This window comes from Leucopleurus acutus, assembly GCF_964270905.1.
Source record: "Leucopleurus acutus genome assembly, chromosome: 9".
Lineage (NCBI taxonomy): Eukaryota > Metazoa > Chordata > Mammalia > Artiodactyla > Delphinidae > Leucopleurus > Leucopleurus acutus.
In genome coordinates, this window is record NC_139144.1 from 85311564 (window position 1) to 85339402 (window position 27839).

The window sequence follows — 27839 nt, forward strand, 5'->3', positions numbered from 1 at the left end:
TAGAAGAAACTGAATCCTTCTTCTGAGAAGTTGTAAGAGGTCAGGAGGGGGGTCCTTAATTAAACATCAGAGATCAAGGCTGGAGAAAAACTGCAGACCAGGGCTCTTGAAAAATCTGACCAGATGTGGCAAACACCTAAGACGGTTAAAAGATTCAGAGTCAATGAATGTTACTCCATCCTAAGGAGGACCAAGATTAAATTAAATAAAGGATGGCAACACTAGTAATGAAGATACTGCTTTATGCCTAGGTGCTTGCATTTCTTTGGCTCTAACTCCAACTATGGATCTTATTTTTAATTAATACTTTTTCTTCTTTGTTCTTGGTTATTTTCATAAAAAGCTCCGTTTCAGATTGTTTAAAGAACACCAATGCCACTAGGAAAGCATGCTTCAGTTACAAATACCTTTGGGGAACTAAGCAATTCAAACCCAGCTAACTATCTCGTGGCAGTTTGCTCTAAGCATAGGCAAGGAACCTCAAAGGACATAAATAATCTGTGGGGTACTAGTGATGTGAATCTATAAAGTTCTTATAATTGTCATAGTGAAAAACCCCACCCTGGAAGGGGCAAGATTTAAAAGCCTGAAAATAATGATAGCCAATGTCTTAACGATGAATGAATAACAGTGAAGGGGAATCCCACACGGCATTTCCCTGGGGTGATGCTGGTGGGTGGAGGAGCCCAAGGCCTTGTTGCTTTAGGCAACAATGGCTGTAAATGGTTCAGGCAGTATGGCCAGCAGGAGGCCCAGGGCTTCTGCCAGACCCTGCTTCTCGACTTCATCCCTTTGTTTAGGTGAAAGGGATGAAAAGAATGTTTCCTAAAAACCTCACAGACACAAAAAGCACGGCAAGTTCTGCAATAGTGAAGGCGGAGGTATCTGTAAAACATAAAGTCAGAACCCTTGGAGGTTCCAGGAGCCCAGGGGAGATCCCTGGGGTTCTGAGATATCCTGGGGCAACCCCTTTGGCTCAGACATGTAGAAAAGGAAACACTGGGATCCCAAGAAAGAGATGGCAAAGTTCCCTGTGGCAGAAACACTTACTCCTCGCCAAAAATCCATGTGCTCACCCACAGTCCGAGCCCTCTGACCGGTTAGGGACCACGTGGCTGACAGCAGAAGTGACAGGTGTTGCTCCTGGGCTGAAATACAGAACCTGGCAGCAACACACCAACTCTCTCTCTGTCCTCAGGGGCCGCAGAGGCCGCACGTGGAGATGTCAGGGCAGGATGTGGAGTAGAACTCCTCCACCAACCTGAGTTGGTCATTTGGCAAGAGCACACAGTAAGCCTTGGAGGAGTAAACCCGGAGAATCAGAGTCGATTGCTCCTCAGTTTAGCCTAGATGGATCCAAAGTACACACTATGCATACCTCGTTCCAGTGTCAACCCAGCAATCAGACTAGCAGGCCACAGAATCTCTCCCAACAACTCAGGTGTGACCTTGAGGAAGTCACTTTTCTTCTCTGGGTATTGTTTTCCTCCGTGGCAACTTAGAGCTGGATAAGTTGACCTTTCTGTTCTGTTACTCTCTCGTTTTGCATTTTTGAAAATTTCAGTCTAATATCAACTCAAAAGTTACTAGTTACGGGTTTCCCTGGTGGCGCAGTGGTTGCGAGTCTGCCTGCCGATGCAGGGGACATGGGTTCGTGCCCCGGTCCAGGAAGATCCCACATGCTGCGGAGCGGCTGGGCCCGTGAGCCATGGCCGCTGAGCCTGCGCGCCCGGAGCCCGTGCTCTGCGGCGGGAGGGGCCGCGACGGTGAGAGGCCTGCGTACCGCAAAAAAAAAAAAAAAAAAAAAGTTACTAGTTACCAGTATTAGTGTCTGTCTATCCCTGTCTATGTATCTACCTATCTGCCTCTCCATCTACCCGTTTATCTACCTGTCAATCCATCCTTCCTCCCACTTCACTCCTGTTTTGTTATAAAGGGAGCTGTGACAGTTGACATAGTGTTTGGGACTCCCCATTAACCTCTCTTCCCTGAATCCTGGAGAGACTCCCAAGTATCCCAGCTATCATTTGCTGTGATGGTTAATTTTATGTGTCAACTGGGCTAGGCCACAGTGCCCAGATAGTTTGTCAACTGTGAGGGTGTTATTTTGATGAAACTAACTTTTTTTTTTTTTTTTGCTGTGTCACACAGCTTGCAGGATCCTAGTTTCCCGACCAGGGATTGAACCCAGGCCACGGCAGTGAAAGCGCTGAGTCCTAACCTGGACTGTCAGGGAATTCCTGAGACTAACATTTAAATCAGTGGACTTTAAGTAAAGCAGATTGCTCTCCATAATGTGGGTGGGCCTCGTCTAATCAGTTGAAGGCCTGAATAGCACAAAAAGATCAAACTCCCCTCCCCGTCCCAGGGCCTCCCCAAGCAAGAGAGATTTTTCCAGCAGGCAGCCTTTGCACTTAAACTGGAACATCTGCCCTTCTGAGTCTCCAGACGGCCAGCCCACCCCACAGAGTTGGGGTTGGTTGGCCTCCATAACTACCTGAGCCAATTCCTTATTATATGTATATCCCATTAGTTCTTTTTCTCTGGAGAAGCCAGACTTAGACTCTTGCCCAGGGAAAAGTAGAGTGGATCCCTGGGCCTGAGTGTGGAGAGGGGATGGGAGCCAAGCCAGGAGCAAATGGAAGGGACCAGGAACCCAGATCCCTGTGCTGCCCACTCCATCCACTTCCACAACATTATCCCCGCCTCCCTCGCACACACACCTTCTAGCAACCAGAGAGTTAGGGGCTTAGGGCTTTAGGGCAAAGCTCCCCCAAGCCTGCTTGCCCAAGGTCACAGCCACCTTCGCTCTGTAGGCACTGCTCCCAAGGTGGCAACTGCTCCTGGGCTGGAAAGCAGGGATTTATGCAGTCAGGAGAAACCTGAGCGAGCTGTTAACCAGTCCAACCTCAGCATCTTCCACAGTTGAATGGGAATAACAACATCTGGCTCTCCCTGCCCTCTGGCCTGTGGGAGGATGAGCGGAGAACAGTATATGAAGAGTGCCTGGTGAGTGCTATGCAAATATGAGGTGCTGTCACCCAAGATTCATTCGTTTCACTGGCTCACTTTCCTCTAAGAACTGTGCTGGATGGTGGGAAGCCAGGGATGAAAGACACATTCTGTCCTCAAGGAGCTCCCCATCTAGTGGGTGAGACAAAGAAATGAGGGATTCTAGCAGTGAGTGGAGAGTGCTCTAATACAGGCACGTCCAGGGTGAGACGAGAGCACAGGAGAGGTACTCCCTCTTCATCCCAGAGGGGCGGGTAAGGCCTCCTGCAGGAGGGGACATCACTGAACGATGAGCAGGATTTATCTAGATGAAGAAAGAAGGGGAGGGTGTCCCAGGCAGACGGACCTGCAAGTGCAAAAGCTTGGGGGCATGAGAGAGTTTACATGTTTGGAGCCAGGGCTCGCAGCCACCAGCAGCCAAGTGTTGGGCCAGGAGAGTGAAGAATAGTGGACCAGGTACAGCCCAGAGCATGTGGGGAGGCAGGTGGAGGCTGCTCCCCAGTTCCACGAGGACTGGGCCCTGTCAACACATCATCGAGCCTCAGTGACCCTCCCTCTCTGCTGACACTGCCTAGGACCAAGAAACTGCCAGACTTACCCCAGCCACGGCTCGAAAAGTGGGATCCCTGGAAATTTCTCCCCTCTGCACTACGAACAAGAACGTGTCCACACATGCGACAGACACAGATACGCAGCAAAACTTGCTCAGAGACACACAGGGGTGCAGAAATTTAGGATCCTGCTCCGAATTTTCTAACGTAAACATAAAAGGCCACACGCTGACAAACACACCCTAAAGGTCCTGCTCAGAATTTGCCAACGCAGGACAAGCACTGTCCTACCACATGCACCTCAGAACCATCCCCCCCCATCTGTACCCCCAACCTGCCCAGAGCCACCCAGTGCCCCCTCAGCTGGTCAGCTCTCCCTGCATCCACCCCCTCAGCCCCATAGCCCCCTTCCTGGGATGGTTCTGCCGGATTGTTTGCAACACGAACACTCAGAGCTTGGGAAGACTCAGCAGCTACTGTGCTGTGCTTTGCAACTCGCCCCTCACTCCTCAATTCTTTTTTTTCTGGAGAGCACTTAGCAGGAAAGGCTAATTTATGAAATCCCTAAAGATCTGAACTTTCCACAGAATTGGCTGCAGCTTCTAGTGGGTTAGAGTCTAATTGGAGCGGAGCAGAAGCTAGGAGCTGTGCTGGGAGGAGGGAGCGATAGAGCCACCACCACCCAGGATCCATGCCTGGCCGGGGTCCCCAACCTGCCTTCCTGCTGGGCAGGGAGCTGAGAGAAAGCAGAAGGTCCGGAGCGGGGAGCAGACACACAGGATGGGTCCAGGAAGGCGGAGGGGTCAGGGGATCCGGGGTGTGGGTGACACCTATTACAACTAGCATCTTAGCCAAATCTGAAACTCCCAAGAGCTGGAGGCAATGTTCACCCTTGCTCCCCACCCAGCTCGCAAGACCAAATCCATCTACGTCTACACTACCCCTCAGATTGCCTCAGGTTGTGAGCCGATGCTGCCCGGAGGTCAAATGCTCACAACCCTCTGCAGCAGGAACTACATGAAGGCCAAAGCAGAGCTCTGGAAGGGTAGAGAAAAATTCAAAATAAGAAGCTTACCTCTCCCTGTTGAAAATAACAGAAGAGACTTGCCCACCCCACCTCACTCCCTTTCCTTAGAGCATTTACCTTAGAAAACCTGTAACTGGAAGTGCTTTCTTGGCCTCTTTGAAATGTATGTAAACCTTTTCAAAAGTCAAGTAAGCCTCTTGCCAGCTTTATGACCCACGCATGTCTTTCTCAAGGACCCGGGAACCATTTCTTTGAACTGCAATCATCCAGGAAGACAGCGCCTCACCTCCTAGTTTCTGTGGGAGGGTAGGACTCTAACTTCGGCTTCCAGTAGCAAAACTAGCTCTTGTCATAAAGATATGAGTTATTTTTCTTTTGGATAAAGGCAGTAAGCCAACACAGATGGCCACACCAGTAATCAGGTGAATCTAGGATGCACTACGCATGACCAATGGTGCTATCAAGTTCTCTTGCCTGATGGCTGGTAGCTGCTTGTCTAGAGAAAAGATGATTTCTTTCTGTCTTTGCGCTCTCTGAGCAGATGGCCCCACATTCTGGTTTAATGTTAATTCAATAATAAAACTGTTTTCTTTGTCTGCTACCTCCACGGAGAGGTTTGCCGGGCTGGGAGGAGAGTTTGCTTTAAATTCCATTTCCCCAGTAATTCCCACACTCTCGTAAAGGGAGTTTATGTCAGTGTTCTGCCCAGGCCCTTCAGAAGGAGGGAGGGCCCAGAGTGGAGCGGGGAGAAGCACGTGGGCCCTGAAGGTCATATCCAGCACGGATGACGGAGCCTGGGCGTCACCTAGAAGAGGGGGGCTCAACTCCACCCTGGACTGGCCCCTGTTTCCCAGCCCCCAGCCTACCCTCCTCACAAGGCTCCTGGCCCTGGCTTCACCTTGTTCTTTCATGCACTGATTGTTAAACTTCTTTTGTTTTCCCCTTCAGCGTAGTAATCCTATTCAGCAGTTCTTTTCCACTTTGCATACAAAGTCAGCATATAATAGATGCCCAGATTCCATTTCTGCCTTTCTGCCGAGTCCCCTTTGTTCCCAAAGTCAACCTCATTCATCTGGACCCCATTCATGACAATTTATTTTTTAATCACTCTTCTAGACAAAGACTAAATTACACTTGGCTTTTTCTGTGAAGAAAGATTATGTCAAGTAAATTTGTCAAAGAATTTGCTGGGCAGCATTTAATTGATTTGAGAGTAAGAATTCTTTTTGAGCATTTAATGACGTCTTTGCATACTGGATTGTTGGATGTTGATTCTTTTTTCTCCTTCTTCCTCCCTCCCCACAGCTAGCTGGGAAGCCAGCAAAGGACAGGCCCCTTGTCACCTTATCTCTGCCCTGGCCAGGTTGGGGCTGGTCAGCTGCCTCTCCAGGCCATTTGGTTCAAGCCTTTGGAGTCGGATTCTCAACACTGGTTGCGATTTTACCACCTGGGGAGCTTTAAAATTATATGTGCCGGTGCGTGTTTCCCACCCCAGCATCTCTGCCTTAATTGATCTATAGTGGTGCCAGGGCGGCATCCGTCATAAAGGTTCCCAAGTGATTCTAAGGTGAATGGAGTGGGAGCTCTGTCACTTGGGTCAGGTCCCTCCCTGTGAGTTAAGAAGCCACCGGGTGACAGCTGAGAGGCAGCTCAGCACAGGTCCCACCTTCCCTACCCTGGCTGCTCATTTAAGCACCTGAGGAGCTTTTAAAACATGCAGATGCCTGGCACCAAGCCTAGTGATTCTGATTTTATTTGGCTGGGGTGGGGACCTGGGCACCAAGAGCCTCTGGTGTACACCGGGAGTGAGAACCACCCAGATGGGGGAGGGAGCCCTGACTCCTGAGTCAGACTGACCAGAACTAGAATTGAGGCTCTGCTGGGCAACTTTGCGCAAGTTAATTAACTTCTCTGAGCCTCAACCTTCTCATTCCCAACACTGGAGTGGTTACCCACGTTGAAGGGTTGACTGCAGCCGACACACGTAGGGGCTTCCTCCACCCTCCCGGTACAGCAGGGGTTAAATGTCTCCATAACCTTCCCTTGGGCAAATTTACTATCAGTAATTAACCGTGCTACCAATACAAATTCAATTTTTATCAATGAAAGGGTGCTGCTTTGAGGATGAGAAAAAGAGAATGCCAGGGTCTGTCTGTCCTCCCAGTCTTTGGTAAGTGTCACGACAGCGGCTCCTCATCTCATAAAACCCCATTCAGGAAGCTGGCACTTTTAAATCAAATTTTAATTCATTAAACCCTGCCTGGAACTCCCTAGGGGAACCCTCTGCATATATTTAAAGTCTTGCATGCTAGATCTTATTGTAAAGGAATGAATGCTTTTCTGTTAGAAATAATCACATTTGTATCACAATATAAATATGAAGTGATTTGGCTCAGGAAGTGAGCGTCAACCTTGGAATCAGATCAGACAGGTTCTAGACTGTTTGTGTACCTTGGGCCAATGCCTTTCACCTCTCGTGGCCTCCATTGGCTCAAATAAATTTTAGACTGAGATTCTAAAAACTGGGGTTGAAAATAGTGCTGCTACTACAAAGGGTGTGTGGTCCTGCAGCTCGTCCCTGATGATAATAGCTGTAGGCAGAAGATCGGTCTCACAGCGCTGTAGGGAGTGACTGCGACACTTTAAAAGCACCTCCTTCCCCAAAGCGCACCCTTCCATCCAACTTTCTGAACCTGCTCTTGGTACCACACTCTGCCAGATGTAGAGTAGGATGAAGATAAAATAGCTGTGGATTCAGCCTGCCAGCCCTCAAATAGATTGTGGTTTGGAGGTTCAGATAAATCATGCATGTAACTGACTCTAATGCACAGTAGAAAAGATGTCCAGCTGGGGGTCAGGGCAGGCTTGCTAGAGAAGGTAGTATTTTATCTGTGTCTTGGGGGGAGAGGAGTTTAGGTAATGGAACAGGAAATGCCTTCTTCCCCATGGTAAGGATGCTAAGGAGACCAGGAGGTGAATGGAGAGTGGTGTGAGTGGAGAGGGCATAAAGAGAATCCATGGGAAATGGAGGGGAAAGGCAGGCCGGCAGCTCCTGGGGGTCTTGGATTACTTTAGAGTAAATCGCCAGTTAGAGGTGAAATCGCCAGTTGAAAGGAGTGCATATTTTAAGACCTTTGGTATACATTGCTCAAGTGGCCTCCAGAAAGGATGCTCCAGTGTCCACTTCAAAGGCAGTGAGATGCCAGGAACGTTGATCTAAATGTGTGGGATGAGGAGGTGAAAGGTCTGTGAGTTGGGATGCAGTCTATCCTGTCAGTTTAATAAATATTTATGGGTCACGGGGCCGGCAAGACAAATGAAAATATCCCATTGCAAAATAGTATTACTGTATGATTCTATTTATGATAGAAAAAAGTATATATGTACATATCTACAGAGACACAAAGAAGAAAGAATTATGCATAAAAAATATAAAACATTAGTGATCTCAGGATAGTGAATTAGAAGAAATTTAAAGCATCTTCTCTGGATGTTGTCTGCAAGAATGTTCATTACTTACGTAATCAGAATAACCCTGTTTCTTAAAGTGACATCTTCCCAGGCACAGAGCGATGTCTCCCATCTGAGATATGCTCAGGCAGGAGCTTGGTACTGGGCGCTGGGTGCTGGGCAGCCACACTCTTTGGGAGCAGGCCTGGCCCAGGAGGGTCCTCCAGAACTCCTGGTGCCCCAGGGCTCAGCCATGCAGGGTGCCATGCAGCAACCCCTCTTATGCAACGTGCTGCAGGAAAAATGCGCCTGGCAGCCTGGCCTCAGCCCTGAGCAAACAGATCTCCCCACTCCTTGGCCTCATTACAGGCCATGATGAGACAAGCCAGGACTCAGGCCCGATGATTGCATAAAAGAAGGATGGATGGATTTCTGGTCATTGCGTTCGACTCCACTGAGCAGACATATTTGAACTTCCCCTCCCCAACTGCTCAGCCCATACAAGCCAGGCGCCTTCTTCAGGGAGCTTTCCAGGCTAACCCCACCATGCAGTGTACTCTGAATGCCCCTGCTCTAATTAATAATTAACATTTGTAGAGTGGCTACCAAGTGCTTTACTTATAACAACGCGAATTACCCTGACAACAACCCTATGAGGTGGTACTGCAATGCTCTCACTGTGAACAAGGAAATAGAGGCAGAGAGAGAAAGTAACTTACCTAAAGTCATAGGCTTATAAATCACAAGGATTCAAACTCAGACGGTGTGGCCCCAAAGCCAGCCCTCAGACACCATCCATACAGGCTCTCTGGCACACCACTGATGTCACAGTCATGTTTCCAGGGTGATTTTGAGTTCTTCCCAGATTTGTCCTGGAAGACTGAATTCCCCAAGGGTCACTGAGAAGGTGCTGTGTACCCAGCACAGTTAGGATTCTAACTGCAGGAGAAGTGAGGGTAGCCTATAGAGCTAGCTTCCAGCTGCTAGAGGCGTGTCTACAGGTGAGTATGCAAGTAGTGCCGTAAAACATCTTTAGGGACAAAATTAGGCTGGTGACTTGGGAAGCCTCAGGATGCATTAGATCTTAGCCTTCTGTGGGATAGAAGGCTTCTTGCTACTTCTCCACAGCATCTTCCCAAATGCCTGTTCAGCCCCGGGTACCTGGGTAAGGTCCAGCTCTACACAGGATCATGGCCCGAGTCCTTCCACTCCAGTGGGGAAGAGAGATTAGAGTAGAGAAAGAGCACGCAGCCCAGAGGCTGAGCCTATTGGAGTCAGTCTCTTGGCTGTCATCTCCTTCTTCAGAGTTTCCAGGCTGGATTCCAACCCGGGAACTAAGGTACCGATACCAAGACTGGGCAAACCAGCACAAATATATTAACAAGTTTTCTCCATATGGTGCAATTAGGGCTGACTTTTTTCACGGCTTTGCTTCTTTGCATTTTCTAATCTTCTACAATGAACATGATAGTTTGGTCAATTAAATCATTAAAGGGAAGGGAAGTCACTGTTCTCGCTCTGTTCCTCGCAGGGCTTTCCCCAGCCGTCTGTAGACAGCTAAGCTCAAAGTGCCCTCTATTCCATGTAACTTCCTCAGAGCCCCTTCTGTCCTTCACACCAGCCAATTCCCATCACCACCCTCTTCTTTCACACCCTCCACTGCACAGTCATCTACTCAAAACCTTGCAGATTGCAGTTTCCCAGGCCTGAGGCTGCTGGCCCCCCAAACCCTGATTTGATGAGACGTCATCTTTCCTGTCTTTGAAGATGATGCCTGGAACCACATCTCCACCTGGACTTCAGCCCCAATTAACTACTGGACATCTGCAACCAGATGTTCTAAACAACCACGCTCACAGCACACATCTTAGTCCCACCCTTCTTGTTCCTCAGCTTCATTGTCTCTGCCGGGGCACCATTGCTAAGCTCGAGGTGGGAAAGTCTATGGAACTATGACTGCTTAGTTTCCTCCCAGAAGAAAATGCAGTTAACAGGGCTGATGTTCTTTTATTCAATATGTCTCTTGGGTCTTTCCTTTTTCTGTTTCCTCACTCATGCTCCTGGAACCATGGCTGAGGTCCAGGACTAAATCTGACTCATTTTTTCATCTCTAGGATCTAGCATACGGCTCAGCACACAGTATGCTCTCAGTGTATGCTTCCCTGGTTGCATGAATGAACAATGGGTGCAGAAATAATCTTTCATAATTTGTCTCTTTGATTTTAGTTTTTTTCCCTGAAATTCTTCTTATATTTCTCTGCCAGTTGAATCACATGGTGACTTGACCATGTGAATCCCCTCTCATGCTTTTAACGGCTCCCACTCTCTGTCAAGGCCCTTCAACATCCAGCCCCTCTTTCCCTTTCCTTATAAAGAATTTGTTCTCTCGCTCCCTGAGGCTCTCCTCTGGCTGGGATCCCATGGAAGCCAGTGGACCTCATGGTGGGCTGTCCATCCATCTGCGGCACTGCTGGGCAGCCTGGCTCCCTGGCCCTCCTCTGCTTTGTTAAGCTTCAGTCTTCAGCTCAGTTGTTGGAGGTGTGTGATCGTGAAGTCACTGTTATATGTAGTCAGAGTTTATTCCAGGGATGTTTATTGAGGGCCAACTATGTGCCGGACACTGCTAAACGCGTTTGCTCAAAGCTTCATTTAACAGTCTCTGGAACCCTTACTATGTATCAGGCCCTGGGCTAGGACTGGGCAGACCCAGTCTTGACTCTCATGGAACTTACATTCTCATGATGGAGACAAAAGTATTAACAAATTAGTAATTAACTGATTGATTGATTGGTGCTACGTAGAAAGAAACATGGTGTTCTGACAGATGATAACAGGGAGGACATCCGTCATTAGCAGAAAGAACTCAAACCATTCATGCATCTGATAGGCATTTATGGAGCCCTTACTATGCAGCAGGAGCTCTTCCAAGGGCTGGCAACAGTGAGGTGAATAAGATATGGTCTTTGCCCTCAGGGAGCTCACCCCTGAGAAGTCACATACATATAGAAGAACCAATCCAGTCTACCACCCCCCCACACACACACAAATATTTAATTTAGGGGAAAAAATAGACCCATTATTTGACTGAATTATCCTGTTGCTTTTTTCATCCAATCTGTAAGCTTGTATAGACCTTCCTCACTGCAGGTTGAAAGACATATTTCACACAAGAGAAGGTGCTTGGGATTGCCTAAAATTAGAACAGAGTTCTAACCTTTGTCTGCCTTTCTTCTCCTTCAACAGGGCACCACCAGTGGCTCTGCAAAGCACAGAGCTCTGTGAGGCCACCCTCAGACCCCCGGCACACTATGTGAGCCTGCAGCTCGTGGCTGACCTCAGTGCAAAACCACAAGGGCCACAGCGACTGAGAACTGTGACCTCTAATGATGCCACTTGCTGGGCCTATTCCTTGACCACTCTGCATCTCAGGCTCTCATTCGGAACAGGGTAATAAGACCCGCTCTATTTCTTCCTGTGGGTTACTGTCAGTCAAAAGATATCATGGAAGTGCTTTGAAAAAGAAAAAGCAATACTCAAATCCAAAGGGTTAGAATTACCTCTTTTTTTAATTGTTAGGGTTGTCAAGGTTCAAACAAAAAGGATTTTGCTTCGTTTTGTTTTTGGCCGTGCAACGCAGTTTGTGGGATCTTAGTTCCCTGACCATGGATTGAACCCACGGCCTCGGCAGTGAAAGCACGGAGTCCTAACCACTGGACCAACAGGGAATTCCCACAGAAAGCATTTTTAAGTTTTACTATTTAAGAATAAAGTCAAGTGCATCGGAAGTTTGATAATACACCATAGTTGAGTGTAGCAAGCACTGTTCACTGCGTACCCAAGATCCATTTCTCCTCTCCTTCTTGCAAGCTCACAGAACCCCAATTCTTTCAGGAAAGGACAGAGCTTCCCTTCATCTACCTTGATCTGCCACAGCCCCAGAGGGGAGACTTATGATCAGTCTAAATCAGTCATGGCAATCACATTCCATTTGGCCAGTGATGGGTCTAAGGATGAACCTACATCCCATTTCTGGTCAATGAGAAACAAGGGAAAATGTGACTTCTCTTCCCCAACTTGAAATAGAATTTCAAGAGGAGAAAACATTTTGCTTCTGCCCTGCCCTTCCTACTGGGCACTCATGTGACGACATAATGCCTGAAGGAGTAGCATCCATCTTGCAACCGTGAAGCAATAAGCACAAGGACACAATGGAAGAATAGAAGGTCAGAAGGAGCAGAATTCTTTTTTTCTTTCTTAACATCTTTATTGGAGTGTAATTGCTTTACAGTCGTGTGTTAGCTTCTGCTTTATAACAAAGTGAATCAGCTATACATGTACATATATCCCCATATCTCCTCCCTCTTGTGTCTCCCTCCCTCCCACCCCTCTAGGTGGTCACAAAGCACCGAGCTGATCTCCCTGTGCCATGTGGCTGCTTCCCACTAGCTAGTTATTTTACGTTTGGTAGTGTATATATGTCCATGCCACTCTCTCACTTTGTCCCAGCTTACCCTTCCCCCTCCCCGTGTCCTCAAGTCCATGCTCTAGTAGGTCTGCGTCCTTATTCCTGTCCTGCCCCTAGGTTCTTCATGATCCTTTTTTTTTTTTTTTAGATTCCATATATATGTGTTAGCATACGGTATTTGTTTTTCTCTTTCAGACTTACTTCACTCTGTATGACAGACTTTAGGCCCATCCACCTCACTATAAATAACTCAATTTCGTTTCTGTTTATGGCTGAGTAATACTCCATTGTAGATATGTGTCACGTCTTCTTTATCCATTCATCTGTTGATGGACACTTAGGTTGCTTCCATGTCCTGGCTATTGTAAATAGTTCTGCTATGAACATTGGGGTGCATGTATCTTTTTGAATTAAAGTTTTCAACTTTTCCAGATATATGCCCAGGAGTGGGATGGCTGGGTCAGATGGTAGTTCTATTTTTAGTTTTTTAAGGAACCTCCATACTGTTCTGCATAGTGGCTGTATCAATTTACATTCCCACCAACAGTGTATGAGAGTTCCCTTTTCTTCACACCCTCTCCAGCATTTATTGTTTGAGAATTTTTTGATGATGGCCATTCTGACCGGTGTGAGAAGATATCTCATTGTAGTTTTGATTTGCATTTCTCTAATGATTAATGATGTTGAGCATCCTTTCATGTGTTTGTTGGCAATCTGTATATCTTCTTGGGAGAAATGTCTATTTAGGTCTTCTGCCCATTTTTGGATTGGGTTGTTTGTTTTTTTGACGTTGAGCTGCATGAGCTGCTTATAAATTTTGGAGATTAATCCTTTGTCAGTTGCTTCATTTGCAAATATTTTCTCCCATTCTGAGGGCTGTCTTTCCGTCTTGTTTATGGTTTCCTTTGCTGTGCAAAAGCTTTGAAGTTTCATTAGGTTCCATTTGTTTATTTTTGTTTTTATTTCCATTTCTCTAGGAGCTGGGTCAAAAAGGATCTTGCTGTGATTTATGTCATAGAGTGTTCTGCCTATGTTTTCCTCTAAGAGTCTGATAGTGTCTGGCCTTACATTCAGGTCTTTAATCCATTTTGAGTTTATTTTTGTGTATGGTGTTAGGGAGTGTTCTAATTTCATTCTTTTACATGTAGCTGTCCAGTTTTCCCAGCACCACTTATTGAAAAGGCTGTCCTTTCTCCACTGTACATTCCTGTCTCCTTTATCAGAGATAAGGTGACCATATGTGCGTGGGTTTATCTCTGGGCTTTCTATCCAGGAGCAGGCTTCTTGATGATGTCACTGAGCTACGGCACTTGCCTTCCTCCAGGCTTCTGGTTAAAGGAGACAATGAAATGACGTTAATGCCTAAGTCACTGTTACTTGCAGCCAATTGCATATGTAAATCAGTGCAATCTCTAAGGAATGTAACTTGACAATATATTTCTGTTTTGAACGTACATGCCCTTTGATTCAACGATTCTGTTTATCAAGAAATTCTCCCACTGATACACGCACACTGTGCTCAAATAAGTACATTTGAGTGAATTAATTACATTATGTATGTGACAATACAGTTAAATTGATTATGGTACACCTGTAAAATGAAACATATGCTGACTTTTAAAGGATTTGGAACACCTGTGTGTTGGTAAGAAATTGTGTTTTAGGTATATTAAGTGAAGGAAGTGAGATTAATAATGATTGAAGTTGGTTGATGGTACACGGAGATTTGGAATGCCATTTTTCCTTGCAAATGTATTGTGGAGATTTGAAATTTTCCAAAATAAAAAAATGTAAAGGCAAAGGGCAAGAACATTAGTGTGAATAATATGACATTATTTGCATGTTTTTTTTAAGGTAATAGATGTACGAAGGACAGAAAAAGAATATCCGTGGAAGGACACGCCATAAACTGGGAATGACAGTTACTTCTAGGGAAAAAAGGAAGACTTGGGGGAGACTGAGTTTTCATGTCTCTTTGTCCCTTTTGAATTTTTTTTAAAAAATAATATTTTATTTTACAGTATTTTATTTTAAAATAAAATAATTATTAATCAACCAAATGCAAAATATAAGTAGGGGATAGATAGCTAGGCAGACAAGCAGTCCATAGCCTCTCACTGTGGTCTCAAGTGCTGCCTGATGTTCAAGCAATAACTCTGGTCCCAATCTGAACTGTGACCCTAAGAAAAGGTGATGCTGGGACAACTAACCTGAGGCTGCTAAGGCCCTGCCTATAAGCTACGTCTCTACTTAGAACCAAGTTACAAAGATGTTGGGGACAAGAAAAACTTGATTGTAGTGGGTGCTACAGTCTATATATGAAAAACAATATAAAACACCATTTCCGTGGGATGTGAAAGATTTTCTTCAAAATGTAATTCCATTGTAGACACTTTTTTAAAAGCAGAAAAGCACAAAGAAGAGGTTATAAATTCCTGATCCCGTTCCCAGTAGTGACAACATATATTTTGGTGTGCAAGTGCGTGTGTTGGCATGTGTGTGATCAGAAAACACATACCATTGTATAATCTGATTCTTTCCATCTCACAAAATATAATTATTTTTTCCTATATCATTAAATATTAGTTTTACAACAGAATTTTTAATGTGTGCATATTACTCTCATGTGGCTTTTCAATAATCTTACCAATTTCCTATGTTGGACATTTAGTTTGTTTCCCACATTTTGGTAGCAGTATAATTAGAATTCATGGTCAGTGCTAACAATCTGTGACTTCCACAGATATATAGCTCAATTTCCTCCCTCCCTCCCTCCCTCCCTCCCTTCCTTCCAAAAATATTAAGAGCAAAACAATCAGGCTCAAAGCAATCATAAAGGACATTTTTTAGGTATTGGGGGAAATTGAAACGCAGACTAGCTCGTGATGTGAAAGAATTACTCTTGTGTGATAATGATCTTGTGATTAAGAGTAGAAATGCTTCCTTATTTTTCAGAGATATATACTGAAGTATTTAAGGGTGAAACGTCATGATGTTTGTAATTTGCTTTAAAATATTTTAGCCAAAAAGATTAATGAAGCAAATATCGAAAAATAATATTTGTTAGACCTAAGTTTGCGATTTTCATTTAAAAATATATCTTAGAAATTAAATACTTTGTGCAATGCACTAGGCTATCAACCGGGGGTATAGCGGTGAACAAAGGAGACCCTTGCAGTCCCGGCGGAGCACAGGAGACTTCGGGGAGCATGCTCCCGTTAGGAAGTCTCCAATGCAGCATGAGTGCTGCCTCCAGACCGTGTGAGCCTGGCTTTCCTTATTCCCTCCACACCATCATCACTGCAGGTGTGTTTTCCCAGGCCTGGCGCACGGCGGGCCGCTCTCGCTAACCCGAGGCTTCCCAGGCGCCCAGGGCCCTCGGGTGCCGCCGCCCAGCGGAGCTGGCTGCTGGGCCGCGCCGTCCGCGCACCACCGACCAGCAAGGGCGCCGTCCGAGCCCACAGCCGGCTCAGAAGAACCCCTCACCGCCGCCCTGTCCCTGGCGCCCGCGCCCCTAGGCCCGCAAGGCCGACGCTGGCGCCACCTCGAGGATTTCTCCTGCCAGCCGCCCCCAACTTTTCAGGCGGTACCCGAGGGTGCACGCGGGGCTCCTGGCGCAGCGGAGTCCCTCCCTCGAGACCCTGCGCCCGACAGGGCGGGAGCTGGCGCTCGGGGTGCGGCGGAGCCTGCCGGGCAGTTGCGCAAGTTGCGCTCGGGCGTCTATAAGAGGGGCGGGCAGGCATGGAGCCTCAGAGGAATCGAGGAATCGCGGCGCCAGCAGCTGCGAGGTAAGAGCCGGCGCTCTCCTTTCTCTTTCTCCGCTGGTCTTTCTTGACAGGTCACCCCATCCTGGGGAAACTGAGGCGGGCGAAGGGCAGAGCGGACAGATTGGTTCTGGATTGTGGTAACTTTGCACAAGAGTTCTGACCGGAGGGGAGGCGGCTGGGAGCCGGGAGCGTTGGATTTGGGGCTGGGCTGCACCTATGCCCTCGGGGCGGGAATCTGAGCTCATGGAGCCAGCCAGGGCCCCAGGAGACTGCCAGAGCCGCCAGCCCTGTCGCTGAGATGCTTTGCAAATGGCCTTGAGCACACCCGCAAAGGTCAGGGTACCCCGCCGCCATGTGCAGGGGACGTGCGTTGAGTTTCTGAGGAGTGCGAGTTAGGAGGGTTTTGAGTTTCCGAGGAGAAGCCTTGCTCTGCAAGTGAGATTTCAGGCATCATTTTCCAGCAGCGTTTCTGACTTTTGAATGCGAGGGGCTGTATGAAGCCCAGGACCTAGGAAGGGACGAGGTAGTAGAGGTGGGCAGAAAAACTGTCAGGAAGAACCCAAATTTCCCAAAGAAATTATGCTGGATCTCACCATATCTGGCCTCAAAGCTGTGCGAATCGCCTTCTACATTATGGATAAAATAGGGTTTCTCTGGGGCAACAGAACAGCAGGTCATGGGAAAGGCCTGTTACACTTTTCTCACGGTTACCATCTCTCTAGCCAAAACTGATAAAGACACACTATTGGCAGGTGAGACCTACCAGCCTCGCTTATAGCCCGCCTTCCCTCCTGGCTGCTTCAGATTTCATTGTGGATGGGTTTGCCTGTACACTCCAGTTTCTATAGCTTAAAGGTGTGGCACTTGGGAAAAGTGAATTCTTAAACACAGTTCAATCGAGTGACATGGTGGCCTGGTTGTCATTTGAGGGTTTTTTGGTTTGTTTGTTTGTGTTTTCTGGGGGCTGCATTGTGCAGCATGTGGGATCTTAGTTCCCCAATCAGGGATGGAACCCGAGCCCCCTGCAGTGGAAGCATGGTGTCTTAACCACTGGACCGCCAGGGAAGTCTCCTGGTGGTCATTTGAGACTAGCAGCTTTGGAGAGGATGAGAAGGTAGTCTGCAGGGGGGGCGGGGCAGAGGGCAGGGACTTGAAGACACCACCCCAGGAGCACGAGCTGGATGACTCCCCGCACTGACCTCTGTCCGCTCTCTGGTGTTTGCTCTGTAGAGCTCTGAGGCGGGCAGTGGTCAGCTGACACTGGTGGGACAGAGGGTATCCAGTCTCTTTCCCACCAGGACGGTGAACAGAATCATAGTCACTCCCACACTAACGCCCTCCTGAGCGGGAAGGCCTTGCTGATCCGTTCTCTCGTGTAGGCAGGAGGAAAAGGCAAGAGAAAAACAGTGGGTGTGATTCGGTTCTTTCCTTTTCAAGCAGTTGAGGACATTGGGCTGAGGGGAACGTTTCCATGTTGGCCAAAGGAGTGTCCTTGTCTTATTTTGCACATCTTATGCCCAAAATAACTCTTCTTGGTATTTGGGGGAAATATTTTCCTCCCCCCTCCATTCCAGGAAATGGCTCCAATCGCCAAGGACAGAGCCAGGGAGATTGCAGTGAATTCCGCCTGTCAGCCCCAGGCGGATGCCTCTTGTGTCTGAGTGGCTCATGCAGGGTACGGAGGTGGCCGCTTGGGAGAGCTCTCTTCACAGAACCTGGGTCATTGTCCCCGCTCTAGCCTCGATGCCACCTAGGGGAACGTGGGGGTCAGTGGGGGGCGGAGAGAGAGAAGGCCTCCAGGGAGGTGGTGTCCTTGTGGTATGTGCATCCTTCAACCACATGCATGTAATTTAAAGGAAAACCGAGCCAATTCTCCTGCAATCCGTCAGTCAGTAGGCCCTGTTCCCACCAGCAGTAGGAGTCCAGTGGCGACAGCTCCCTTGTAGCCTGCCAGCGAGAGCCTTGAAATTCTTCTTTGTCCACACAGCTGTCTCAGAGAAGTAGAAAGAGAGGCGGTTTCTGCTTAAAAACAACCCACCTGATGACTGGGCCCACAGAGGCCTTTGCACTACTCCATGTGTGACGACAAACGTGCCTTGCTTCTCAGCAGAGTGCATTTTACAGTCTTTCCCGTTCAATTTGTCAGCTCTCTGGAGCGATCGGTGTCAATGCCGATATCTCATCCATCCCCTGGAAGAGTTCATCCCCATCTGTGCACGTATTGAGTTTGTACTCTGGGGTGCTCCAGGCTGGGGGTGCCAGGGAAGAGGGGGGAAACCACAGGGAAAACTAGCCGGGCAGAGCAGAGACCTCTGAGAAGGGCAGGAGGCTCAGAGCACAGCAGGAAGAGCCAAGCTGATGAATGGGACCAAGGCAGGGAGCATCTGAGACAATAGTTAAGATGGAGCAGGACTCAGGAAGCTGAAGGGAATAGGGGCCTATGTGGTGCTAGAGGACATCTATGGGATGCAGGAAGCCGACCAAAGTCCCCATGAAAAGCAGACTAGGATGTTGAAGCATTTTCCAGTCTTCATTAAGAAAGTTTCTTAGGAATTCCTGCCGGGCAAAAGTGAATTCTAGATCGTGACTTTAAAATGGGAGCAGGTAAACCATTGTAGGGGTAGGTTAACCTTGTTAGACAATGAAGGTCAGGGATGGGAAATATTTCATTCATTCATTCAACAAAAGTTTAATGAGCACCTGCTCTGTGCCAGGCCCTTGGGAGATGCTGAACAAGTGGCATATCCACCACTCCTGCACCCGGCAGACATCACTAATTGATCACGGCACCTTCTCCCTCTGAGACTGGATGGAGCTTCAGATTCATCTCCACTCAGCACTCCAAGGAACCGCTAAAAATTGATCAGAGTTGACACGGGAATTGAAACCTATTTGTTATCCCTGATGAGATCAAATCTAAGGGTAGTTTCTGATGAACGGGAAGAATATAACCCCTCACACCCACATTCTGGCTACCAGTTAAGTATGTTAACGTGATTTCTCAACCAGCCTTCCAGTTGCAAATAAGAGAAAACCACTCATGTTAGCTCAGTGTTTTCAACTGTATATTGCAGCCAACATTTAAAAAACAGGACGGAGACTCTCAAGAGTGCATCCCCCATAGTAAAGGTGAATTTTATTTCCTGACACTTGTTTCTCTTACATGTGTGTATCTATATGTCTCCTGGATGAAAAAATATATTCAGAAAGTTGAAAGCTACTCAAGTGAGTAGTATGTGTGGAAGAGTATCTCACACTGGAGGCTAAGGACAGGGAGAGCCTAGAACCAGCAAGGTCAGGAACCAGGAAGAAGGTCAAGAAAGAGTCCAGGCATTGACCGTAATCCACCTCCCAGCAGCTGGATGGACCCTGGTCTCTCTTAGCTATTCCATGCATGTGATGCCAACCGTGGCTACCCTCGATCTTCTGAGTCCTCATCAGATGCAAACTGGACTCCTCGGAGCACTACTTTAAATTACCAGGAGATACGCTAATTGACCCAATCAGGAGCTGGAGGAGGAAGGGACACGGAAAGGGAAGAGAAGAATATTCTGGTTCTCTTGCCCACTACTGCTCATGCAAACATGGCCTCCAGGATTCGTGTCTGTGTGTGTGTGTGTGTGTGTGTGTGTGTGTGTGTGTGTGTGTGTGTGTGTGTGTCCTGAGCAGGGCAGATTCCCCGAAAGGTCCCGACTACACATAGAATCAAGCCCGGGACATTCTAGCTCTCCAGCCTCACATACTCTACCCTTCTACCATATTGAATTCTCCCAAACCCACCATGGTTGCCCCCAGCTCCACACTGTCCCCTTGGCCTGGAAGGCCCTGCTTGCTCTCTTTCCCCTGGGGAACTCCTGTCCTTCAGGTCTCAGTGCAAAGCTCTCCTCGCCTCCCCAGAGTCACCCCCTTTCCCCACGATCCCCCAGTTCCACGTTCCTTCTCTTGTAACCTTCACCACGTTGTGTTAAAATGAGTCGTTTAAGCTTCTATCTGTTCCACTGGATTCTGAGTAACTTGCAGGATCAGGATCCAGCCTTCTCTGTCTGTTCAGCCTTTGTCCTTTCCCCATCCTCAAGTCCCTTCCAACTTGGAGTTAGGGAGAAAGGAAGGAAGGAAGGCTGAGAGGGAAGAATGCGAGGGAGCCCACAGGAAGGAGTTCTACAGGGAGAGAGAGGGTGTTGACTGTCCAAAGATTTTTCCGTAAAATTAACAGTAAATACCACATCACCTGAATTTAATTCACAGTAGCATACCAAAGACTACTGGAGAGAGAGGTATAAAAACCTGATGGCTGGAGAAAAGAAGGAAGAGAGAAGGTTGTGCCCTTACTAACCTCTGATACTTTCTACCGGGAGAAGACAGAGGAGTTTGGATAGCTCAAAGCTGGCAGCCTCCACCAGCAAAGGCCTCTGTGACCCAGAGCTCTCCCCACCTCCCCTCTGACTGCTGGAATCCAAAGGCTGTGGGCAGGCCTGCCCTGGGGCCAGCCAACCTTCTAGCCTGAATCTAGAGAAGCGCCCCCCCACCTTGACATAGAGGCCCCCACTTCGTCTGCTGCATCCCCCAGGACAAGAGGGGGGGGGAGGGAGCTCACGTCTGGAGGCGGCCAGCTTCCTGGGGAAGGCGGAGGCAAGCTGCTCTGTGGAGAAGTGGGTGGGTGGCCTTTCCCAATTTTCATCTCCGTCCTTTTTGTCACCTGTGCTGAAAGCATTAGCCTGGGAGTGATCAGAGCTCCTCACTTCCACAGAAATAGCTTGGCCTCCCTGCACAGCCAAGGTGGCACAGCCCCACCCCTCCCTGTCCCCCCATCACACCTCCTGGGCCAGCTGAGAGCCACCATCTTCTGAGACCTCTGCTGGGGGTGCCCCTCTCCTCCACCTTCACAAACCCATTCCCCCCCATTCTCAGGGCCCTTATTAAATGCCACCTCCTCCAAGATGTTTCCTTGACTCCCTAGCTGGAAATAATGCTGACAACAGCTAACATGTATTGGGATTGGCCACGTGCCAGGCACAGAGCAAGCATTCTACATACATTATCTCGTTTCAGCCACAGATGGGAATTATGACTTGTTTCATCCCCATTTTACAGCTAAGAAAACTGAGTCTGCAAGAGGTTAGCAAATTTTCCCAAGGTCCTATGCTCCAACTGAAACATAGCTCGGCTTTAGAGCTCATAAGTTTACACACGACTTCCTCCCCTGAGTTATCCAAGGCATTTTATCTCTTTACAATTCCTTGCATTGTAGTTAATTAGGTAAATTCTTAAACCAGTTGTTTAAGAGCACAGTTTTGCTCTTTACTTTTATTTTTAACAAATAATATGTGTAAGTAGTTAACAATGCCGAATACTGTGGTGTACTACCTGGGCTTCCTGGGAGAACCACCAGTCTTCAGCCCCGACTGTCCCCACTCCTGATCCCACTTTTCTGCGATTGCATGTCTCTTTACCTCTGTCCCTGGCCCCCAGTGGGTGATCAATACATGTTAGCTGTCAACCATCAAACAGATATTGAGTAACTAGTATGTGTCAGGTGCTGTGCTCCGTGAAGCTGTAGTTGCTGTCTTGGATTATCCCTCCCCTACCCAATCCCCAGACCCTGCTCTTACCTTCCCCCCAAACCCAAAATCTCGGGCCACCGCCAGGCCCCACCCAGGTACTGACATTCAGGTGAACCAAGAAAAACTTGACGTCTGCCCGTGTCTGGGTGTATAAATTAATTAGCATTAAGTTTGGCTGCACTTAGCAGAGACCCAAAATAACAGTGTCTTAACCAAGACAGAGGTTATGTCTCTCACACACTCAGTACAAGTTCAGAGGTAGGTGGTCCATGCGTGTCATCTCGCCTGCAGCAAGTCCTCAGGGACCTGGCCCCCTCCAGCTCCCTACTCCAGTGTTCATACGGTAAGGCCCTCGTCCTCATGACCCAAGAAGCACCAGAATGCCAGCTGCCACAACCACAATTCAGGCATCAGGATGCAGGAAGGGATGGAAAAGGGAGGGGCAGAAGCACACAGCACAAGAGCTGCCCCATCGCATTCTGCTTGTATTCAGCTGGCCAGAATTTAGTCGCATCGCCACACCAGCTGGGAAGTATAGTATTTATTCTGAATGGCCACACCTCTGTCTAAACCTGGATGTGCTACTAATTGCGAAGAGGCGATAGGTACTGGAGACAACCACCAGCCTTTACTAAAGGGTTAATGTGTTGATATGTGTGTGTGCATATGATGTGTGAGCATGTGTGTTTCATGTTGTGTGTGCCTGTTGGCCAGGGTCTCCCCATCACTTTGATCTCAGATGGGCCTGTTACGAGTTCTCTCTGCAGCCCCCCCCCCAGGGAGCTCCCCTAACCCTGGCCTCTCCTCTTAGGCAGACTTACTCAGCAGCAGTTCCTCAATTCCACGTTTCAAGGAACTATGATTTATTTTCAGTGCCCACTGAAGCATGTTATCCGTGGTGATAGAGGGGGCTAGTAAAACTGTTTTTCCGCTCAGGTATTAAAGGGTGGCCATTATGTGAGAGTGACTATGACCAGAGTTAATCTGGTAATAAATTCTCTTGGGAAGGAGGGTGTCATTAACACATGAATCCTAGAAAAGTTTACCACTCTATCTTGTGCTGCAGGGGGGAGGACCCAGAAATACCAGGCACCCTCTTGAGATGGCCCAGGCGAGGCGATGGGCCTAATGCTAGATTCAGGGTTGGCTACAGGTAGTGCTGCCAGAGCATTCCAAGCGCTGCTGAGTAACTACACAATTCAAAAAAAGCTGATATTTACTCCCCCTGCCCCCAACCCTCACCCTTACACACACACACACACGCACACACACACACAAAATGGGCAGGGGCTTTACAGGTTCATTTCAATTAACCTTTGAGCCAGGTGGTGTGATTCCCCATTCCATTTTACTGATGGGAACCGATGCTTCAGGGAATTAAATATCTTGCCCAGATACACACAGCTCATAAGGGCAGAGCCCACTGATGAAGCTTTGGGGCCTAACCACTGTGCTTCCACCTTTGCTAGGGTTTCATGGAATCACACTGAGGGGTTAGCACTATTTAACTCCATTCCTCAAACGTTTGGTGGGCATGTTTACTCAGGGAATAAGGAGTTAATAGAAGCAGTATTAACTTTTTAGGAGCGAGAACAAGCACAAAAACATTTGACATGCCCCCTCCTGAATTACTTAGGATTTTTCATACATGAAGTTGATACAGGGGTACAATCTCATAGCTTCATCCTAGAATAGAGCAGGGTATTTTTTCCCGAATGCCATGGTCTCAGGAGCTGCCCTTGGTTGGTCATTGGAGTGCCTTGTAATTTGTGCTTTCCCTTAAAGCTTGGAGAAACTGGTGGGGTAGGGTAGAAAGCGCCCAGCCTTTCTGGGTGAAGCAGCTTTGGCTGTGAATCCTGGCTTTGCCGCTTACTTGTTTGACTTTGGACAAGTTAGCGCGTCTTCTTGAGTCTCATTTTTCCCCTTCGGTAAAATTCAGATTAAAAAAAACAGGACTTCTCTGGTGGCACAGTGGTTGAGAATCTGCTCTGCCAATGCAGGGGACACGGGTTCGATCCCTGCTCCGGGAAGATTCCACATGCCGCGGGGCAACTAAGCCTGTGCACCACAACTACTGAAGGCCGCGCACCTAGAGCCCATGCTCCACAACAAAAGAAAGCCCGCACACAGCAACGAAGACCCAACGCAGCCATAAAACAAATTAATTAATTTTTAAAAATACCTTTGATCAAGCATTATAATATAGAAACAGGTTTTTTTTTTTTTTTTTTTTGCTGCACTGTGCAGCCTGCAGGATCTTTGTTCCCCAACCAGGGATTGAACCTGGGCCACCACAGTGAAAGCACCGAGTCCTAACCACTGGACCACCAGGGAATTCCCAAGACTGCTTATTTCTATTATATTGCCAGAATATGAATTACACTAAATTGCCACCTATGGACAGAAAATGTGTTACCTGTTCTTATCAAGACCCAGATGAGGCAGAACACAAAAAGCAGAGATGAACTTTTTTGCCATCTCCAGGACCTTCGTGCTAACATTTACTTACTCTTCATCATTATTTCAGGCTCATCCACACATACTTAGCACGGATCATTGGCCACAGACTCATACCTTTAACCTGATTACCTTTTGCCTCATGTATCTCATTAAAACTTTGCTGCTTAATCAAGGATCTGCATGCATATTATTAATGTTAGAATCCATGGTTCCATGACTTTGAAAGTTTCAGACATTCTGGGTGAACGTGTTATATACTTTCTCCTGCCTTCATGCCTTTGCACCGGCTGTTTTCTTGGCCACTTATGCAACCAGTTTATACTCTTCCTGATCCCTCCTTGGCCTTCAATACCCAGCTCAGGTGACACCTATTCCAGGGAGCCCCCCCCCCTTTGTATTCCCACAAAATCTGGTCCTTCTTGCAGAGCTCTTTCTTCCTGTATTGGGATGGCCTGTTTACCTGTTTATCTCTCCTATTCAACTGTAAGCACTTTGAGAGTAGAGAACATCCGTTGTCCACTGTGGCATCCTTGGTGTCCAGCACTGCATCTGACGTATTATCAGACCTTCCATAAGTGCCGGTTGGATTCAGGCTCCCAGTGGGAGAGAAAGGAAGTAATAAAGCCAGTGATAAATGCCATCATGGAAATATGGCATGAGAGAGTTAATGGAGAGGACAGTAACACGATCTCTAATAATAGGATAGTAATAGACCTCACAACACCTTTAAAGCTCTTTCACACACGTTATCTAATTTGATCCTCATAAAAGCCTGGCGATAGGTATATTGCAGGGGATGCAGGCAGGAGTTTTTAGCGGTTATAGGATATGCCTGAAGTCATGAAGCTAGTAAATGGCTGGATTCAAACCATACCTTAAAAGCCCGTCCGTTTACTCATGCCCTGTCTTCCTGCTGTGTGGTCTACAGCACACCTCACCGTGGTTTCCTTGATGCGGCCATGCCTTTCCCCAAGGGAATGCATTTCATTACTGTATTTCTAGACAATGAATTGTCTTTGAGGAAATGATAACCACAAGCAGAAAGCAAATCTCGTTTTTATCCGCATCTGAGAATGTGGTTGGTAACGTGACCTGTGGGTGTTCTCTGAGACCCCAGCGACATGCTACGTGTGGTTCCTTCTGTTTTCAGGCCCCAGAAGCACATCCCGGGAAGAAAAATGCGTTGTGGACCCCTGTGCCGATTCCTGTGGCTTTGGCCCTATCTGTCCTACATTGAAGCTGTGCCCATCCGAAAAGTCCAGGATGACACCAAAACCCTCATCAAGACGATTGTCACCAGGATCAATGACATATCACACACGGTAGGGAGGGCCTGGGAGACGAGGTAGAACCGTGGCTGGCCCGTGGGGAAACCGGACCTCAGAGGTTGGCTGAGGCTGTGCAGCCTCGCGCAAGGGGCCTGGCGGCCTGGACGCCTCCCTACCGCATGGACAGCTGCCTCTGCTCTCCTGATCTCCCCTTGCCTCCCACCTCCTCACTCCCCTTCCTCCCAGACTGGAATCCTAGTGCCCAGGACCAGAGCATAACGGTCCGGTGTCCCCTTGGCAGGTGACCAGAGCCCCAGCAGCACCCTCTCTGGGCCTCCAACACATCTCTAGAACGTTCTAATCATTAGGCATTCTTCCTGGCTGGTAGCTGAACGCTGACCCTGTGAAGCTTCTCCTCATTACTGCTGGTCCTGCCTATCAAGCCCTCTTTCACATACAACCCTCTACGTATTTGCAAACAGCTCTCAATGTCCCCTGGGTCTTTTCTCTGGGGTCCACAAGCCTATACCTTCAGCCACTTCCCAGATGAGGTTGGTGTTTAGAATTAGGAAGGCTACGTGTGAATCCTCGCCCTTCTGTTCTCTATCCGTAAAATCTTAAGCTAGTTAAGCTCCTCAATGTCTTTAAACCCTGGTTTCCTCATCTAGATAATAGGACTACCTTAATAGTCTTCACAAGGTCGTTTCAAGATTAAATTAGATAAAGCTAGTGACTGTCCCCCCCCACACACACCCCTCCTGCAGAACCAGAACAGAGCATGCCCTCTTCAAAGGTTTTCAGACGTGGCTTTTGATATCCCCCTGCCTTAAAAGCCAACTTGTCCACCTGCATGGAGCAATCCAGAGACTTCCACATCTCCTGGCCTCTCTGGATTTCTAACGGTAGCCTTGGGTAGCCAGGGAGCCGTTAGGTGGCCGGAAGCAGGGACAGCTCAGAACTAGATAGCGTCTTGAGCATTTCATAGGGAAAAACGCTTAAGTCTCCTTGCTTTCAAAATAGTCATTCAACAAGCTGCACATGACAGACCCTGAGTGTCCCAACAGGTGTGGTGCAGGCAGTGAGCGCTGCGGGCAGCGGGGGAGGGGGAGAGCCCCTCCTGGTAACCAGAGTTATTGGAGTGGAGGAGTGAGACGGGGCCTTGATCCCTAAGGGGGGGGAGACTTCGTGGAGAACCTGTCTGGGAGGAAGGCGTCCGCTGTGGGTGGAAGGGTTGGGGAGGGGCATGTATGGAGGACCTCAATGCCTGGGGAAGAGACTTAAGTCAGTAAGTAAGAAATAGGGAGTCATGGCTGGTCCTATAGCAGAGGCATCTGGAAGAGGAAACGGCCTGCTAAAGCTGGTCTGGAAGTGGAGGGCAGGGTGGTTTGGGAAGGGCAGGAAGACAGAAGCCCGGGAGACCAGCTTGGAGGCTTGGCAGCCACGTGGGCACAAGAAATAAGGGCCTAGGCAGGATGGTGTGGAAGGGGGAAAGGAGACACCTCCACGCTCGCGGGAAGGGCCAGGGGCTTTGCGGAGCTGACTTCTCTCCCCTGAGCTCTTGCTCTCCCCTTCCTCCTGCATAGCAGTCCGTCTCCTCCAAACAGAGGGTCACTGGTTTGGACTTCATCCCTGGGCTCACCCCTGTCCTGAGTTTGTCCAAGATGGACCAGACATTGGCGATCTACCAACAGATCCTCACCAGTCTGCCTTCCAGAAATGTGATCCAAATATCTAATGACCTGGAGAACCTCCGGGACCTTCTCCACCTGCTGGCCTCCTCCAAGAGCTGCCCCTTGCCCCAGGCCAGAGCCCTGGAGACCTTGGAGAGCCTGGGCGGCGTCCTGGAAGCCTCCCTCTACTCCACGGAGGTGGTGGCCCTGAGCAGGCTGCAGGGGTCTCTGCAGGACATGCTGCGGCAGCTGGACCTCAGCCCTGGGTGCTGAAGCCTTGAAAGCCTCTCTTCCCAAAGCTGAGGGAAGAAACCTGAGCTTCCAGGTGTCTGCAGGAGAAGAGAGCCTGTGTGGACATCCTTTATGCAGGCCTGCAGGTCATTTCTCTGTCACTCCTCTAAGCCGCTCTTCTTCCAAAGGCAGAAAACGCCAAGGCAGGAAACCAGAGATATAAATACATGGTTCCGTGCCCACCGGGAAGGAGGCCCATCCAGCAAACAGTGGACTAGACCTGGGATTTTCACAGAAGCCTTCCTCCCTGTTCCATCTCCCTCTCACTGCATGCTTCACCGTGACCCGGGGTGATTTTAGACCCTTTGCACGATCAA

At 48.3% G+C, this 27839-nt stretch overlaps 1 protein-coding gene across 1 annotated transcript; it reads left to right on the forward strand.

Annotated features, from left to right (window-relative positions):
* Window positions 1-16246: 16246 nt before the first annotated feature.
* Window positions 16247-27504, forward strand: LEP (leptin; the record flags this gene model as incomplete). The annotated part of the gene is made up of 3 exons (XM_082845926.1): window positions 16247-16293; window positions 25444-25615; window positions 27145-27504. 3 exons carry the CDS (start codon window positions 16247-16249, stop codon window positions 27502-27504), a joined length of 579 nt encoding a protein of 192 aa, XP_082702052.1.
* Between the last annotated feature and the right edge of the window lie 335 nt (window positions 27505-27839).